Below are 19,209 nucleotides of genomic sequence, written 5' to 3'. Positions count from 1 at the left end.
CTTTTGTAGTCCAGCTCAGACCAATTATTTATCGGAACCACACATTTAAATTGTGTCAGGGAAGCCTGGATGCTTCCTGGTCCATCAAAATTTGGCAGGGAAATAATATTTCCCAATGCTAGCTGACCTGTCTTGCTATAGTCCGAATGCAGCCCTCGGGTTAAATTCCCCGTAGGCTATTCCTCAAATAATCTGGAACCATCAGGTGCTCAAACACAGCTGCTAGCAATGGTCTCCTAGGTCAACTTCACCTCCTCTGGAAGACTTCTCAGTGAGCTCCTTTCCTCTTCTCTCAGCTGCTCCTGCACTTGAGAAACCTCGTCCCTTATCTGACAGTCATGAGTGATCAGCTGCCCCCCTGTTATAGCACCTACATCCAAGTCAACCAGCCGGGGCTCTCACTAACCCCTTTTCCTGGAAAGCCTGCTGTTGCATGGCTATGTGGGACTCCAACACCTCTATTCTGCCCGTTAGGTCCCCACATTGCTCAGTTACTTGTACAATCTCTTTGTTCTACCAGTGCAAGTTGGCATCCACACAAACACGATGGAGCTCCAAGTTATTAATAACTAAATCTGCTCTTTCTAGATCCAATTTCATCTCTTGGGGTCTTACTCCCTAATTTCTCTTCAACCAAAATTATTCCAATGGAAATTTCATGAATTTTTGAATCAATTTCCAATTGCCCTAATTTTTGCTTTAGCTCTCATTCTATCTTCCATTTGTTGCCATTTGTCATCAGAACATGGCTGCAAGGGATGATAAATCAAGCACGAATCAATGAATAAAAATAATCCCCACGCCCTTGGAACCATAAAAAAACTTAATTATCTCGGCCTGATAACACTCATGTTATCTTACTCATGACAGGACAGACAGAGACAGAGAGAGAGAGAGAAAAAGAGAGAGAGACAGAGAGAGAGACAGAGAGAGACAGAGACAGAGACAGAGAGAGAGAGAGAGAGAGAGAGAGAGAGAGAGAGAGAGAGAGAGAGAGAGAGAGAGAGACAGAGAGAGACAGAGAGAGACAGAGAGAGACAGAGAGAGACAGAGAGAGACAGAGACAGACAGAGACAGACAGAGACAGACAGAGACAGACAGAGACAGACAGAGACAGACAGAGACAGAGAGAGACAGAGAGAGACAGAGAGAGACAGAGAGAGAGAGACAGAGAGAGAGAGAGACAGAGAGAGACAGACAGAGAGAGACAGAGAGAGAGAGACAGAGAGAGAGAGAGACAGAGAGAGACACAGAGAGAGACAGAGAGAGAGAGAGAGACTTAGACAGAGAACAACAGAACCTTGCACGTGACCTCGCTCCCTTGCACCTGGCTTTCAGCTCCAAAACGGTCCAACATGCTCGGTCCAAGTTGCTTATCCATCCGGGCAGCTTATCCCACCAGAAATGTAGAGCGGTTGGGGTCATCCTTCTCATGGCGACTCTCAGGGCATGAAGCAAGGGGCTAGGGAACGTCCAAAGAAAGAATCATCACCAGGACCAGAACGAATCATGGGTGCAAAGAGAGCTTTTGCATCACCTGAATGCACTTTTATTAACTCTCCTTTGGGTGGCACATCTGTCTGCTGGTTGCATGCTCATTCGCCACTCTATGTGGACAGTCTCCCCCACCTTTTCTGGAGTGGCGTGGTCCCCCGTGTTCAGCCCGCATGCAAGCCGTGCACGCAGATATGGCTCCTGGCATTGCTGGTGCCACATGCACCTACCTGCCCTGACTGCATGCTCCACTTAGCACTATGCACAGTTCTCACCTCTAGGCCATGTGGACCCTTGGCGCTGTTAATGGAAAAGACATATACAGACAAATCACATCGGGAAAAAGCACATAAAACATAGCGATGGGGAAATGGGATCTTAGACACAGACATTTTCTAACCACAAAACATTTTTAAAAAGAGGAGGATTTTTTCACGAAACTCAAAAAGAGGACAAGAGCTTTCCGAAACACTTCATTTGATATCGCCTCACCAGTACATTAATTACATCCTCTTCTGCCAAACATGTACTATGAAATAACTGATAATTTACTCCCATTTAACCCTGAAGCCATATCCGTGAAAAATATATGTACAAGTCTGAAGACGACGATGGTTCACGAGCGGTATTTGACGATGTAGATTGTTTCAGAAGTCAAGGATGAGACAATGTGATAATATTTGACCAAGTTATAAAAATGATCAACATGATGTGGTACGAGTGACAGGTTATTCGCTGCAAAATGTCGAAAACCCGGTTTCGTTCAACAACTTTAAAATTTGACCTTTGCATAACCTTTAAAGGTCACAAAACAATGTTGTGGACATTAAAATAAGAAAACAGGATACGTGCTATAGCTTATTGGAGTTAGTTCGTCAAAGAAGATCGAAAACCCGGTTCGATTCCCACAACTTTGAAAATTTGACCTTTGTGAACTTTAAAGGTCAAAGGTCAAGGATTATGACCTTTGGTGCAAAACTTCCTCTGGAACATTACAGGAACAATATAATGTCATATAGGCTATATGGCATTTCACACTCCTCGGATTATCCATACTTTGATGAAATCAGCGTAAAAACAAACTTGAAGGGGTGAGTGAGGCGCCATGGGTGAGGCGTTCGAGATAGAGCAAAATGCTTGCAAGACTTTAGGTGGGGAATGACCTCAAAATTATGCATAAAAAATATTGTCATCCGAGCTCTCAAAGTTTGGGTGGTCGTATGATTTTTATGTCAAAATTCGAAATTTTCTAAGTTCGTGACCTTATGACCTTGACCTTGTGACCTTGACCCTGGGACAAAAAAAAATCGAGCTCCGTGGGGCTATGCAGGTGCCAATGGGCTAACCAAATACCGAAACCCCTGCCAGATTCGACAAACCCATCGGAGAAGATGGATTTTTATGACAAAATCACAATTTTCTAAGTTCCTGACCTTGACCTTGGGACGAAAATGAAAAATCGAGCTCCGTGGAGCTATGCAGATGCCATTGGGCTAACCAAATAACAAAACCCCTACCAGATTCGACAACCCCCTGAGGAGAAGATGCAAATTGAAATTGGCTACCCCCTAAAAACAAAATTCGCAATTTTCTAAGTTCGTGACCTTGACCTTGTGGCCTTGACCTTGGGATGAAAATGAAAAAAAATTAAATAAAAAAAATCGAGCTCCGTTGGGCTATGCAAGTGCCATTGGGCTAACCAAATACCGAAACCCTGCCAGATTCGACAAACCCCCTAGGAGAAGATGCAAATTCAAATCGGCTACCCCCTAAAAACACGTCTTTTGGGCGTGGCTCCGCCCATAATGGGAGCACCACGCCCATTCTCAGGAAAATACAACTAGATCATGATATAAACCTCCCCCCAAAATTTTATCAGGATCAGATCAAAACCCACGGAGCTATGCTCGGGACAGACAGACAGACATACAGACAGACATACAAACACACAACAATAACGAATATAGTGGTCACTTATTTTTTCGTGAACATATATATATATATATATATATATATATATATATATATATATATATATATATATATATATATATATATATATATATATATATATATATATATATATAGTTACAGTTCTGCAAAATTGCATGCCTTTAAGGCAATGGTACCCAACATACAGTGATCCCTAGGCAGTTATTTTGTTAGTCTTCGTGCAGTCAGACCTTCCCCTCATGTTGAGTGAGTTAACAGGACGAAGTGCGTTGCGTGGGTCTAATAATTATATCTATATCTTCTTTTCAATTCCGATTTCCATTTCAACCCTTTCCTTTTAACCATGGTGCAAATTGAATCAGGCGCAGCATCCAGGCAGCCACCTATGAAAGAATCGCCACATAAACAAACTCACTGCCCGGTGCGCACATGGCGTGCCCTTTCATTCAACTCTGCGTGCCAATTTACAATGGCATCTCACCTTGCTAAAACCTTTTGCTCACCAAAAGCTCACCACCTCGACCACTAGCATCTCCCGCACATGGGAAAAGTCATCCTGTGCCTCCTCGCACCTCCGCATCAATGCAGTTTGCCACCAAGCAGAGGCATGCTGTGTGGCCCAGGCCACTCGACCGCATGATGTGGGGACAAGCAAAGCACGTTAACAGCACCAACCGCATCTTGCCAGGGATGCCCCGAATGGGCATGCGGGACTGACACGACCCTCGTCCAGTCTCCAGAACATGGTCTGGGAGTTTGGTGCAAGGCTCCGGACCATGCCGCGCTGGATGTGCGAATGAGACTGCTTCTGGCTCCAGGAGCCTGGCAGGGCAGGGCCGGGACCTAATAGGGGAGCACGATTCGGGTGACGGCACGTCGCTTCGGGTCATCGCCCCACCCTTCGCCCGGGGCTTACATAAGGTGTATCGCGAAGCCGTCCGCCCTCTCTCTCTCTGTTCTTTATCCACCTGCTTGCCGAGCCCACTTCTCTACCTGTCTGCCTTGCCCACTTCTTCACCTCTCTACTCCACCCTCTCTTCACCACTCCTCGTTGTCTGCCTGTTGCTGCATCTGCACTCAAGGTTGGTAGGCGACAAACGTTCTTCTGGACCAGTGCGGAGCACACATTTCCATGAATCCCAGCAAAGTGATTAAGCAGGAGATAACATGCCGACTCTTAAGGTGGGATAGCTCAAGCGGAGCATCTTCCAAAGTGTACTGGGTTGCGTGGGTGGCCGACCACGCCAGGTATTGCGAGGCCGTTAGTCTTCATTTGCTCTCCTTCCTTCTTGTTATCTAATCTTTAGTGTGTGTGTGTGTGTGTGTGTGTGTGTGTGTTTGTGTGTGTGTGTGTGTGTGTTTGTGGGGGGGGGGGGCACCTGTCGGAGCATAAGTTAAGATATTGTAAAGATATAACAGGATAAGTCTGCTCTGTCTGCTTTTGTCGCACCCCACAAATTCCTTTCTATCCCTGCTGTACATAATAAACCCATTCACTGTGCCACATACATTTCCTCGCCTGATTCTAAATGTATGCTTTGTATAGAAATGTTCCCAACTCGTTTTCTTCTTTTCACATAAATATATATACATATATACATATTTATTTATTTATATTGTTGCTGATCTGGGGTCAGGGGTGAGAAGACCACAAGAGGGGAAGCTACCTCGGGTTCCCACCGGAATCTCCAGAATCGCAGGCCATCGTACATGAATAACTTTGTCGCTAATCAACCGTGAACGCCAATAACTCGACCACGTGATTTAGGGTCCTCCGTGTAATGAATACCGTTTACCTAAAGGTCACGTGATCTAAATACCAGGGGACACACCCTTGGCACGCCTTGTTCAAACCGGATCACCTTACCGGATTCGATGCAGCCGAGCATAACTGCCAAGAATGTACCGGAGAGAAAAACAGATCCTCGGGGGATAACGGCCCAGCTAAGCTAGAACACGAACCATGCTGGACCAATGAAGGAAAAGAAGAAAACGAGCTGGGAACATTTCTATGCAAGCATTTATTTACAATCAAGCGAGGAAAGGTATGTGGCACAGTGAATGGGTGTATTATGTACAGCAAGGATAGAAAGGAATTTGTGGGGTGCAACAAAGGCAAGCAATTTACAAAAGCAGACACAGAACAGACTTATCCCGTTATCACTTCGATAATCTTAACTTGTGCTATAACAGGCGCCATCACATACATACACACACACACACACACACACACACACACACACACACACACACACACACACACACACACACACACACACACACACCCGAGGAAGATTAGATGTAGTTCAGAAAGAAAGAGAGCAGATGAGGTCAAACGGCCTCGCCATACCTGGCGTGGTCGGCTGACCAACGCAACCCAGGACCCTTAGGGAGAGGTAGGAGGGAGAAATACTGGTGTCTAAGGTGTGGTGTCGTGCAATATGGGGATGCAGTATCTTGCCCAAGGAAAATGGGATTGCGAGTCAGTATTGATGCTCTTTTATGTGTCCAAAGGGGAGGAGATCGAGGGGTGGAAAGACAGAGAGGAAAGAAGATGCGTGAGGCGACAGATCCCTAACCCAGTCGTGCATAGGTCTGCTAGTGTAGCGTGTACCTCCATGGGACGCTCCGCTTGAATGTTCCCACTGAGAGAGTTGGCACGTTATCTCCGGCTTAGTCACATTGCTAGGGCTCGTGGCAACGTGTGCTCTGCACTGGTCCTCAGGAATAAGCACGTCTGAGTCACACACCAACCGTGAGTGAAGAGCCAGCGAAGGGCAGAGGCAACGAGGAGCAGCCAACTCAGAGCCAAGAGGAGCAGAGAAGAAGAGGGTGAAGCAGAGAGCGAGCGGTTCTGTGCTCCTTTTATAAGCCCCAGGCAAAGGGTGAGGTGATGATCCGAAGTCGATGTGCTGTGACCCAAATCCCGCTCCTCTATTGGGCCATAGCGGCCCAAGCCATGCCCTGCCAGGCTCCCGCAACCGGAAAACGGTCTCATTTGCCCATCCGGCTCGCCACGGCCTGGATGTTGATTGCCATTGCCTTAGAGGCATGAGGTTTTGCAGAACCGCAACAATATATATAGTTGTAGTCATCCCAGTTGCCTGGTTCGAATCCAGTAAGTCATCTCAATGGGACTGTAACGGTCGACCGCTTTGGAGTCTTCCCTGTTGAATGGATTACATGTCCAAGGCCGCAATATCATGCAGATTGGAAGTCCGAATTGGCCCAGTGTTATACCAATCAGGCATCGCACATCATCATCATCTGATCGAGTGTACTCGGGCATTTTGCCTCTCGGTGGCAGAAATAATCTACAGTGGTTTCCAGTCCTATTGTAGATCGCGGTGTTCGCTTGAACCGGTCTCTCCCCTAAGGCGGAGTGCACTTCATACCCTTCTGCAAGTATATTAGCAGTCGCTAATTCGTGCCTCATCTACCCGCTGCCATAGAAGATTTTCGGACCTCGAATGGCTCAAATATCCCAGCAAACTGGTACTCACTTTGCCGACCTCAGAAGGATGACAGGTTGAGTCAACCCCCTGGTGTGTATTAATTCAGTGGCCCAACGGGGCTTGAACTCAGGACCCGTGGATCCAAAGCCGCCACCCTAACCACTGAGCCAACACCAGGCGTCGCACAGTTTATGCCAAATAGGCTGAACGAGCCTCATGTTAGACGTGTTCTGGGTGTGTGGTGTTGAATCACCATGGCCAATCAATCGCTCAACAGGTCTTTTGTTAATAACCCAAGAAAAAAACCATGACAGCCAGAATTCACCCCGAGTCCAAGTATATTTAATTACAAATGGCATGGGGAGGGGAACATAAAAGAAGCAATAATGGTGCATATTAAATAAACCCCTTACCCACGAGTGAAGATGTGTCAAGGACCAAACAAATGATTGGGATTCCTTCATTAGCCTATGCTTTAGAGCCTGGTCAGATACATGATGTGAGAGAGACAAAGCGGAAAGGACAAGACCAAAGAGAGTTGGTGGGCCAAACCTGAAAATCTGCAAGATGAGTTCCACCACAATCCCAGCAGCTTGGGCTGGAGAACGTCCCATGCCATTCCCGTGGTGTCTAGCCCGGAGGAGAGGAGTTAGAGTGTGGCTCTGGCACAGGCAATGGTGTGGCTCTGGTCGGAACAGAGGGCCAAGGAGCACAGCTTCTCTTGTGCTGACTCAGGGAAACTTCTGTCTTCCTCACTGCACACCCGCCTTCAGAGCCTCGGCTCCATGCATCACGGAAGAAGCATCATGCCCCTCCCCTCTCACTCACCCATGGATGCTGCTTCAGTCAGGTGGGTGGAGGAACATCTCCACGGCCTCCAATCCTGAAGCTCTGAGGCATCACAACCTGGTTGCAATGGCCTGGATAGTGTTTTCTGCTGAAACTAGTGCTGCCGGCCTTATGAAACACTAACAAGAACACAGATTACAGAGGGTAGAACGGTAAAAATTTGATGAAAAGGTTTGGTAATTTTTGATACAGACACAGGTCCAGAATTTTTGATACAGATATAGCTTTTAGATTCAGGTGGCTGTCTAACAAGACATAAAAGGGACGCATATCTAATATCACAATTAATTACTTTACGCTTATACTGAACTTTCACTTTAAGTTAAATAACTGCTCTACTCTAAGCACTATTAACTTCTTGGGGCCACTTCCACTATATATATATATATATATATATATATATATATATATATATATATATATATATATATATATATATATATATACATGCATACATACATACGTACATATATCACATACCGACATACATATACACGTACATACATATATACATACATACATAAATATACATACATATATACATGTACACATACATTCATACATACATATATACATGTACACATACATTCATACATACATATATATATATATATATATATATATATATATATATATACATACACATATATACATACATATATACATACACATATATACATACATATACACATACACACATATATACATACATATACACATACACGCATATATGCATACATACACATACACATATACATATATACATACACATACACATACACATACATACATATACACGTACATATACATACACACGTACATACATGTACATACATACACATATACACACATACATACACATATATACATACATATACACATACATATGTCCATACACACATATATTTATACTTTGGTCTTCTTACATAGGACAAGATTCCCAAGTATTAAGTCAGTTGAGGTTCTTGAGCTTTGAACTTTACGAGCAGAGTACCCACCCTGAGGGTTATCTTGTTTCTTAGCATGTAACATGTTATTTTGATGCATACCTTTATTTGGGCAGTGTACAGGCTACTGACAACTCTGTATATGCAAAATAAAAATAACCCTGATTACGTGCACGAAGCGAAAAAAACATACCTACTGCTTATAATTCAAAACACCTCATTGCACTGAAAAACGTGGGGACAGGAATACTGTACTGTAAATTTTAGAGACTTGTAATACCCTCCCCCACCTGAAGGCGGTGCTACATGATACACACTTACATCGAAAATTTGCGTCCCCCAACTACCCCACCCCCACCCCCGCCCCCCCCAAAGGCCACTGGCAAAGATAAAAACACCACTATACATTAATTGGGGTCACGCTGATCCTATGTAGCAAGTCTGGATGGAATTGGGCCAGAACTGTAGGAGGAGTGGTGCGACAAACCCGCAAACACACACACACAAACACCAGTCCATGAATTATCATGAGGGTATATAAATTTGGATGCAACACTTGTTAGGGATGCACTCTTCACTGTAATTGATAAAGTTTTTAAGTATTTGAATAAGTTTTGTACAGTACTAGATTAGATAGGTCATTCTTTGCGAGGAAGAAATACATGGCCTTTAATTAATTGTTTTGACCAACAGAAGTTTCAGGATGCTGTCAATGTTATTTTGTTTAACCCTTTTGCGTGTTTCTGCGGGATCATTTTTCAACAAATAAGGGGTATTCCGATGGGTGCAAACTGCAGCTTATCAGATATTTTCCTTCTTTACTGTGACTTTTCATTTAGAAGTTTTTCTATATATATATATATATATATATATATATATATATATATATATATATATATATATATATATATATATATATATATATATATATATATATATATATATCTATATACATACATACATACATACATACATACATACAAGTCCCATGCTCTTCGAGCCGGAGAGGCTGCATAAAGCAACCATGAAAGGTCACACCAGGTAAGCCCTTTGCTGTTTCAAACCCTTCCCAGAGTTCCTCCACAGCTGTAAGATATTCACAAATAGTACACACATGAGAATCCCAATGCTGCACACACCCCTCAGCTGCTGGAGAGTACACACATGAGAATCCCAATGCCACACATGCTCTCAGCTGCCAGACCGGTTTCATCACTTGTTGGCGAATCATCAGTGACAGCGCAGACAGAAATGCATACCATTGAGGCTCCCAAGCTTGTACCACGTGGAAATGTCAAAAGCAGTCAATATATAGATAATAAAGAAAAACCCACCCACATTTCTCACCTGTGAATGGACGGAATAATCAATTAGCTCTCACCTAATCAATTAAACAAAGGTGGCTAGGATTGCAGAACTAAACTTACTCCTCCCATGCTCTTCTCGCCGAAGAAGCTGCATAAAGCAACCATGAAAGGCTACCCAAGGTAAACCATTTGCTGTTTCAAACCCTTTCCAAAGTTCCTCCACAGCTGCAAAGACGTTCACAAATCGTACTCGTGTGTGGTCTTCTTCTCCAAGCTCCCATCTTTCAGCTTTCTATCTTCATGCTGCTCTCTCATAGCTTGCTTTCCCTCCAGCCTTTCTATATCTGTAATTGTTGATGGTTTAACCTCTTCCTCCTTCCCTACCCTTAGCGGTGTCCTCAGGGTTCTGTTCTGTGTCCTACGCTTTTCCTTGTTTTTTTATTTTTCCAAATAACCAGATGCATCCGGATGCTGATGACTTAACATTACATTCCTTGATGTTTTTCACATCTGCTGCATGTTCTCTTGCTCGATTATACATCTCGTTTTATCACAACCCTTTCTATGAATTTCGATTTGGACATGATTATCTCAGTGGGGCAAGTGTAACCAAGTTAGGTTTAATGCTTCGAAAATTCAATTTCTTCATATTTCTCGGTCTAAAACTCTTCTCAACTTTCCCATGTCCTTTGCAGGCTCAACAAGTTTACCACTCAATACAGTTAGCATACCTGGTATTACTGTAACATCAAATCTATCTTGGAAACCTCACATTGTACTAATAACCAAGTCTGCCTTTCATTAACCTGGGAGTCTTGTTCAGATGTCGACGATTCTTCTCCTCTGAACAGTTGCTCTGATTATATAAAGGATTGATTCGTCCTTGTATAGAGACGGCTCTCACATCTGGGGAGGCTCCAGCTCAGCATATTTACTCAACAGAGTCGAGGCCAAAGGAATCCGACTTATCAACTCTCCCAATCTGACCTCAAAACTCAACCCACTTGAATTACACCACAATGTTGGCTCTCTCTCCATTTTCTAAAGATTTCTGCTTCCGAGAACTGGCTGCTTGTCTACCTGCACCATCAGCGAGATCATGACATACTTGGCAAGCGAGTATGTCCAATGATTATTGTGTAGCCATTGGCAACTCAAGAGTGTTTCTTTCCCTTCACCACTAAGCTTTGGAATTATTTACCTTCTTATGTCTTTCCAAACAGTTATTTCCTGTCTCTTTTCAAAAGACATGTTTTCAGTTCCTCAAAAATGCTTCGATTATTTTTCCTTCTCTTCACTTCTCTATTTCTTTAGTTATTTTTTTTTTGTTTCATATGAGGCCTCGCCTCGATGAGGATGATACAGTCCGTGACTGGAGTCTTCAACTTAAAAAAAAATTAATCTCTGGCAAGATCAGGTCTCTTCGTTTAGGGCAAGACCACATCCCGTTACAATATTCACCCTTGAACTGTCAATCCACAAATTTGTATTCCAATCAGCACACACCACCTTCGACGCAAACACCATATCGTTGGCAACAAAAACTACCGAGGGGATTACTTTGATAAAGGCAGTCGGGTTAATAATCTGTGGCTATGGCGCTGACCTGACGTTGGACCATTAAGAGCCAGTCTTTTACACTGCAGAGATTCACCCGAGGGTGGAGGCAGCCATTGAGTGCCGTTTGCCCATTGGGTGATGGCACATTTCAGATGGAGTGATGATTTGCATATTTTTCTCCTGATTTTCTTCATTAAAATCCTTTGTGTGTTTGTGTGTAACCAAAGGTTTCAACAGGGATTTGGGATTTGTTCAAGGTGTTGATCACCTACTCTTTGTGGAAGACATTACTTCTGGAAACTCATTATCGCTTTTCTGATGACTCCACCCTCTTGCCGTACCATCTGTCATCCCTCAGATCGGCAAGTAGCAGCCTCTTCACTCTCTGCAGATCTGGGTAAAATCACAAACCGGTCCAACAAGTGGAACATGTCTTTCAATCCGGACAAATCTCACACTCTCACAATGGACCATCTGTCACTCTGGACAAATCTCACACTCTCACTATGGACCACTCTCACTCTCACTCCAAAAGGACCATATCGAAACCCCCCCCCCCGCCCCCCCCCCAATCGACTTTCTCAACAATCCTCTTGAAGAAGTCCTTTCATTCAAGCTTCTGGGTCTCACTATCTGCCATGATCTTTCCTGGGAAAAGCCACATTTCCAACCTGGCCTCCAAAGCCAGTCGCCGACTGGGCATCCTCCATCGTGCAAAGTCCTTCCTTTGCACACCTGAGCTTCTCATCACATACAAAGCTTTCATCCACAGCCTGATGGAGTACTGCTTTCCCATCCGGGCTGGTGCTCCTGCCTCTCACCTTTTTCAGCTTTACGCTGTGGAAACAAAGGAATTTAGGATCCTTGTTATCTCCCACAATGAGGCTGAGTCTTTGGGTCTCTTGCTCTCTCATCACAGGCAGGTCAGTGGTCTTTCTGTCTTCCACCTTCTCCTCTCTGGCCTTGCCCCCCCCCCCACCCTGCTCTGTCTTAGTTAGCACAGGGTGCTCAATGTCCACCAGCAACCCCCTTCGGGTAAAACTACCAAAATCAAGAATCACTGCTCACCTTCACTCTTTCCTTGCTTTTTTTCCCCACTTTGGAACAAACTCTCACACTCTCTGCAATCCCACCCTTCCCTCCAAGTCTTCAAAACAGCTGTTCAGCACCATCTCTTATCTTCCCCCATCCAAAACCAGGATCTTTTCTACCCCTGCTAATCCACCCCAAATCCACCTCCTTGAAATTCCCTGCTTTCCTTCCTGAAAGCCCCTGTCATGTAAGGACCTGAAAGTCCCTGTGGTGTCCATCTTGTTTACCGATTGCATATTTTCCTTTACCTTGATTGTACCCCACCCCATCTCTCTCTCCCTTCCACAGATCTCATGTCTCTGTTCCTGTTTTTTTCCTTCCCTCTCCCACCCCTCTTACCTCCTGCTCCCCTTGTTGTACGTTCTGTGCGTTAGGTCTCATATGAGCCTCGACATTGTATTAAAAATATTTTCTTTTAAAAAGACACCGTGGAATCCTCGACATCCAATAGCTAGTGCTGGCAGACGGGTACCCGCATTCACATCCATTGATGCAACAACCTGCCGATGAAGCCGAAATCCAACATTCCATCATCGGGTCGACTCTGTCAAACCGAGAGTCGACAGCTCAAAGATGAATGTGTTTCCTCCGCACAAAGCTGTTTGATAGTACAAGGCCAGAACTTTATAGGCCAATGATAGTTTTTTTCCTTGTCGTCCCAAAAGCATGTGCATTCTCATAATGATGCTGTTCAGCGTGATTACTCAAAATAATGTAAGAGCAAGTGATGTAGTGCGGTGAGTCTGCCCTCTTGCTTTCCCAGAACGATCTATTAATAACAGCACAGTGCTGTTTCCATAGTCACATGCTGTGCGTGAGGGTAATTCTGGCTCCTGGCACTTGAGGAAAAGTGGCTGTTGCTCCATGTCTGATGCCCAGGAGGCCTGCACGAGCTTCCGGCACAGACTCGTTTTTGAAGGCCGAAAGATAATGGGGTTCGGATCATGGGAACGAGATCAGAGATTTTCCAGCTGAGCAAACCCAGGATACTATGTTATGGGTGGAACGTGTATGCTCCGTACTGAGCACCTTGAGATTCTGGACTTGCGCACTCTTTTTGGCTGCTGGCTTTGCAAATGTGCTCTTATACCGTTGCTTCTGTCCCTGACTCATTGTTTATCGGCAGGTGTGTGAGGATAACGGACACTGGCCTTGGTTACCTTTCCACGATGCCATCTTTGAGAGCACTTTACCTGCGCTGGTGCTGCCAGGTTAGAGCTCAACCGACATTTTTGTGGATTTTTTTCACAGCTACCCACAAACCACACCAGACACACACATCATATGACATAATCTTCAAATTGCATGAGATGACCACTCTCTCATGGGTTTTTTTTTTTTTTTTTTTTTGAGTGAGGCCCCAATCGAGAATGTTTCAAATGCTGAAAACTTGTAAAGAATGAGAGTTTAACTATTTGGATTTCAGTTCAGGATTTTTTGAGTTCCTTTGCTACTTGACTTCCTGGAATGTTCTGTTTCACTCTCAGAAATCTCCAGTTCTATTTTTGTATTTTTTTGGTCAAGGTTGCTTAACAGCTGTAAGCTCAATGATGAATGATTTTTATTTTTTTTAATAAAGGACAGGTGACGTGGACATAAGCTCTCCAAATCTGATGTACCAGCCATCGGTGCTGCGCAGATCCTCCAAACCGGTGGACAGAAATTGGGCACTGTAACCGGTGTGCTGTGATAAGAAAAAGGATACAAGGTAGTCCTTCACAAGCCCAGCTTCCTCCTCTCGGAATTTAACACGACAACAAACGTTGATTTAGAATTTGATTCATCTCCTTTCATACGCAGCACACGGTTGCGGCTCGTATCATTTTGTGTGGGTGCGGTTGATGCAGTGCTCCCTGTGAGTTCGAGTAGGATTTTGTAATTAGTTCACGGTTCCGGCGCTGGTTCGACCACCGTTCGCGAAGGACACCAAAGGATCTTTATCATCCACCGACTAATTCCGCCAGATGGGATACCCAGTTTAACGTCCATCTAAAGGGTGGCACACACATTGATGAATCACCCTGCCGTTGAAATACCAGGATGTCAGTTCACAGCTAGGTCAAGACTCAAACTCGGGTGAGACAGCTCAGAGACAAGTGTGGGTATCTCGAGGCAATCTATCCCATCAGCCCGTACTGGGAATTTTGTTCAATCAGTGGTTTTGGCACAATTCATGCACCAATGAACGGTCGGATTTTAAACTCTTGTCTAATGTGCCCTTAAGAGTTTAGTCTGCAGTAAGTTGTTCAAAATTCTTGACAGAAAGCCATGAACATAGTCAGACGTGTATTTATTTTATGAAATTTAAGTGAACACACTTTTGGAAACCAAGGACTTGACAAGCTCTCAACGGCTGACCCTTCATTCTGCTTCTCCTTCCCTGGTGCTGGCACAGGTGCAGGATTTTGGACTTCAACATCTGTACAGCATGAGGAACCTGCGTGTCCTCTCTTTAGCAGGTGTGTAAACACAAGTGAAGTAAATAACTATCCTTCAAAAGTTAATGACATACGCACTGTTTATTGATAATTATCATACGAAAATACGCAACTTGCTGTTTATCCATCTTGTTTTTTGACTGCGATACATTCGGTCGTTACTTATATTACAATTACAAAAGTAATAACAACACCAATGATAATGAAATAATATTAATGTGATTACAAAACAATATTAATACTAACTAGAAGGGTACACGGTCGAGCGCATAACTCCACCATGTCATGCCTGATCCACGAGAACATATCGGGCCCAATCAATACATTTTTGAAATATCATGTTTGGCCCAATCTCTCAATGGTGAAGAATCACTTTGAAAATTAAATAATTCTCGCATCCAGATCCAGATTCGGATCTTCACCAAGATTGAATCAGTTCTTCCTTGTCACACACCCAACCTGTCCACAAAATTTCAGCCGGATCCGTCCGCAGCTTTTTGAGATATCGTCCACACAGACAAACAGACAGAAAGGGGTGAAAACGTAACCTCCTTCACCTTCGGTGGCAGAGGTAATAATATCACCCCCCCCCCACCTCCGCAAGGGGTTGTTCTTCCTTGGACACACGCCATGGTAATGTGTATAAATGGCTTGTCGTGGAACTTCATGGGGCACCCTACCAGAAGTAAATAAATATAATAAACCACAAATATTATGATTACATTTTTAAACGGTCGGTACTGCTGCTTAACACCAAACTTAAAGGGAGGAAGACAGAAAAAGGAGGACAAAAAGATGGGTGGGGGGGGAGAGAGAGGTTGGAGGGAGAGGATGGAGGGAGAGCAAAGAGGGGAGGGCAAGGGAAGACAGTGTGAGGAGAGGGTCCGTCCGGACATAACCACCATCCAGACATGTCTGGAGATAACCACCGTCTGGACGTAACCACCTGTACAGACGTTCTTGAGGCATTTTATGCTTATCACATCCCCCACAGACTAATGGACCTGATCCTGGATCTACTGTAATATATATATATATATATATATATATATATATATATATATATATATATATATATATATATATATATATATATATATATATATATATATATATATATATATATATATATATATATATACACACACCCCAGAGAGGATAATAACATGACCCATCCTGCCGCAACAGTCGGGAGTGGGTCTACAAGTGCATAACAACAAAAAAAAAAATCAGCATCTTGTAGGACCTCTTCCTGAGCCCAAATCACAGGCTGGACCCTTACTCTCATATCTGCAACCGGTTTTTTTCAATAGGTGGAAAGTTGGACTCCGCCATTTCTTGCGTAAAGTATCCCCGAGTTCTTTCAGATTTTGTGTTTATCGTTGTTGAGCCCATTTCTGTAATAACAACACACCGCATAGACCCTGCCATCAGATCTAAACGGTGAGTACCTGGTTGTTCTACAAAACCTGTTTAAAAACTATGAGGCTCCAAGGTACCTGTTCCTTGCACTTGGACCAGGCAATACCATGGATTGACCAAATTGAAGAATAATAATTCATGTGCAGTTGCTTTTCTATGGTTGTCCATCGAATATTCCACATTGTGCAACACAATCAAATGGCTTGATCAACTGAAATGATACTTTACTGACAGCCAAAAGACTGAATAATTTTGTTATCCCATGCAGGCTTAATTATATGCCTGGTGTTGGCTTAATGGTTAGGGTGGTGGGCTTGGGATCCTTGGGTCCTGAATTCAAATCCCACTCGCCTGACGGAGGTATGCGCTCCATCAAGTGTCTTTCTCGTTTGTGCAGTCTTCATTCCCAATGCTTCAGGTTTCCTTTTTTATTATTATTATTTTTTAACTTTTGCAAACTACTAAAAAATAATTTGACACATATTATTGTTATTTCATCACATTAATCCATTCTTGCCCCTCCACACCTTCTTCCTGGTGTCTGGACAGGCTGTCCCCTGCTTTCAACAGCTGGTCTTTCAGGTCTTGTCCAACTGAGGGACCTTGAAGAGTTGGAGCTTACCAACTGTCCTGGAGCCACTCCAGACCTTTTTCCTTACCTGGCACGCTACCTCCCGCACTGCCTCATCATCGAGTGATCACAAGGCCTTGTTGTTTGGTGATGCCTAATCCAATAGGCCAAGCTTGATTTTCCATTGACCTGTCTTGTGGACATCCGATCCTATCAGATCTCTAGTAATGGGATAGGGGTTTTGAAAAGGATTTGTGGATGGTTTCCGTTTTCATCTATCAGTGTTAAATGCTGCTCCTCCATCCTCCAACCTCAAATTTACACCAACCACAATTTACTGATAATGTAAGTTGTATTTCCTATCCTTTTCATGCATTTCCTTCACTCCAACGCCCTTTTCAATCCTATTCACCCCAGAGTTCCTCCTTGTCCCTGATCAGACTGGCATAGGAGAATTGTACTATAATCACGTGTGACGTGTTTACTCATGACATACAGCTTATGGAATTGCACTTGACATAGCAGGTGGTTTGTTTGGAGGGGGTGAGGGGGGGCTTTTCTGGGGTCGCTTGAGCAAGACAAAGTTGTTCAGGAGAAGGTGGCCGAGAGGAGAATATATATAAAAATCAATCGAGAAGACGAGATAACTCAAATTTTGAGGAATCCAGGAAAATGGAGATTGAGGAATAAGTCCCAAAGAGAAGTGAATGATTAATGTATAGAAAATAATAACGATGGGAAACCATCCAAAAGGGGCAATGTGCAATTTACGTGTTCGATAAAGTTTACATCAACAAATGTATTCAGACTTTCTGTGAATCAGGATTCAGGACCACTTACAAAAACCCCATAAATTTCTCATGACAAACTTCTCCGACCGAATGATGAAAGTTTTGTCAGGGGAAGAAGAAATGCTCGTCACAAGAAAAATCCACACCCAAGCACCATGATGTTAAAGGTAGTCGTGAAATGATACTGATAGTTTGAGACGGCCATCTTGGCTTACACAGCCCAGTCTACCAAGAGTTGTTGTCCCACCAACAGGTTAGACAAAGACGGGTCAAACTCGAGATAGACAGGCGAAGGGGACAAAAACGAGGAGAGACTCGATTTTGAAGGAGAAATATTCGACTTTGGAATGAATATTAGCAATAATAATAATAATAAATTTTAATAACACAAGCCTTTTCTAGAAAGCTGGTCAAGAGGGGCATCTACACATTACATGCACAAAGATGGAATAATTTTGACTCTGCTCTTTCTCTCCACAAAGTCCCATCACCAACCCTCCTTTCCGTCCACACTCCCTGAATCTCTTTCTTCTCTCGTCCCCCCTCCCCCCCTTCCATTACTTTTTTGATTTTATCTTCCTCCTCTTTGTGCATCCGTAATAAAGATGGCCCCGGTGGCTCCATTTTGTCGGGAGCAGATTCCACAGCCTATTGCACCAGATTTTTGGCCACCAATCGGAATCCGACGAGCACCGCTACATCAGTCATTTGGTCCGCATTGTATCGATAATTCAAAGTACACACTCAAGTTGCAAGATTAAAGTTGCTAAAACTTCTGTACTCGAACCTCGGTCCTGAACGTAACCAACATCTCTTTTTTTTTTGTTTTAAACAAAACAATTAATTCCACAAATAAGGAGAACAGCCCATGAAAAAGCATTCCCAATTTATGGACAAATGTTTTTTTCTGAAACGTTTGGTAATTTAAGAGAACTTTGTCGGAGTGCGGGGCACGGTCCGGGTCAAGTTCGAGATCCAACAGGCAGTAGAACAGCAACAGACCCTTCAATCGAGACCAAAAAGTTATCGGTGGTCGGTGTGTTATCGAAATCCCTGCTAAAATAATAAAAAAAATTTTAAAAAGCAAACAGGTGGGCCAATCATCGGTTACCACCTACGGCAATTTGAGAGGTTTGGGGACTGTGGGGGTTTAAACCCCATCGTAACATCAGTTAGTTACATAACACCCAAAGGTGTGTGCAGCAACTCACAGGACAAAATTAAGGTCACCTTTACAGCTGAGGTTTTTGAGGATGTAACATCGAGTGTTTCTGTCTCTTGATCCAAGATGAATACTCATTATTATTAATAATTATGTCTTAAGGAGTGA

The 19,209-nt window shown here is 43.6% G+C and overlaps 1 protein-coding gene across 1 annotated transcript in view; it reads left to right on the top strand.

The window, feature by feature from the left end:
- The window catches only part of FBXL16 (F-box and leucine rich repeat protein 16), a 31,584-nt gene extending 12,878 nt beyond the window's left edge, over positions 1-18,706 (top strand). Inside the window, exons 7-9 of the mRNA XM_085861318.1 lie at positions 13,784-13,868; positions 15,053-15,116; positions 17,067-18,706. Of these exons, the coding sequence (XP_085717444.1) occupies positions 13,784-13,868; positions 15,053-15,116; positions 17,067-17,215 (298 nt within the window). The 3' untranslated portion in view covers positions 17,216-18,706. The remainder of the gene's footprint in view (positions 1-13,783; positions 13,869-15,052; positions 15,117-17,066) is intronic.
- Positions 18,707-19,209: the final 503 nt, after the last annotated feature.

This window comes from Eptatretus burgeri, chromosome 17, assembly GCF_056783735.1.
Source record: "Eptatretus burgeri isolate ZD-2024b chromosome 17, Ebu_testis_v1, whole genome shotgun sequence".
In the NCBI taxonomy this organism is placed as follows: domain Eukaryota; kingdom Metazoa; phylum Chordata; class Myxini; order Myxiniformes; family Myxinidae; genus Eptatretus; species Eptatretus burgeri.
Note: the sequence above shows the minus strand (reverse complement) of the source record. Positions and strands in the feature narration are given on the sequence as shown.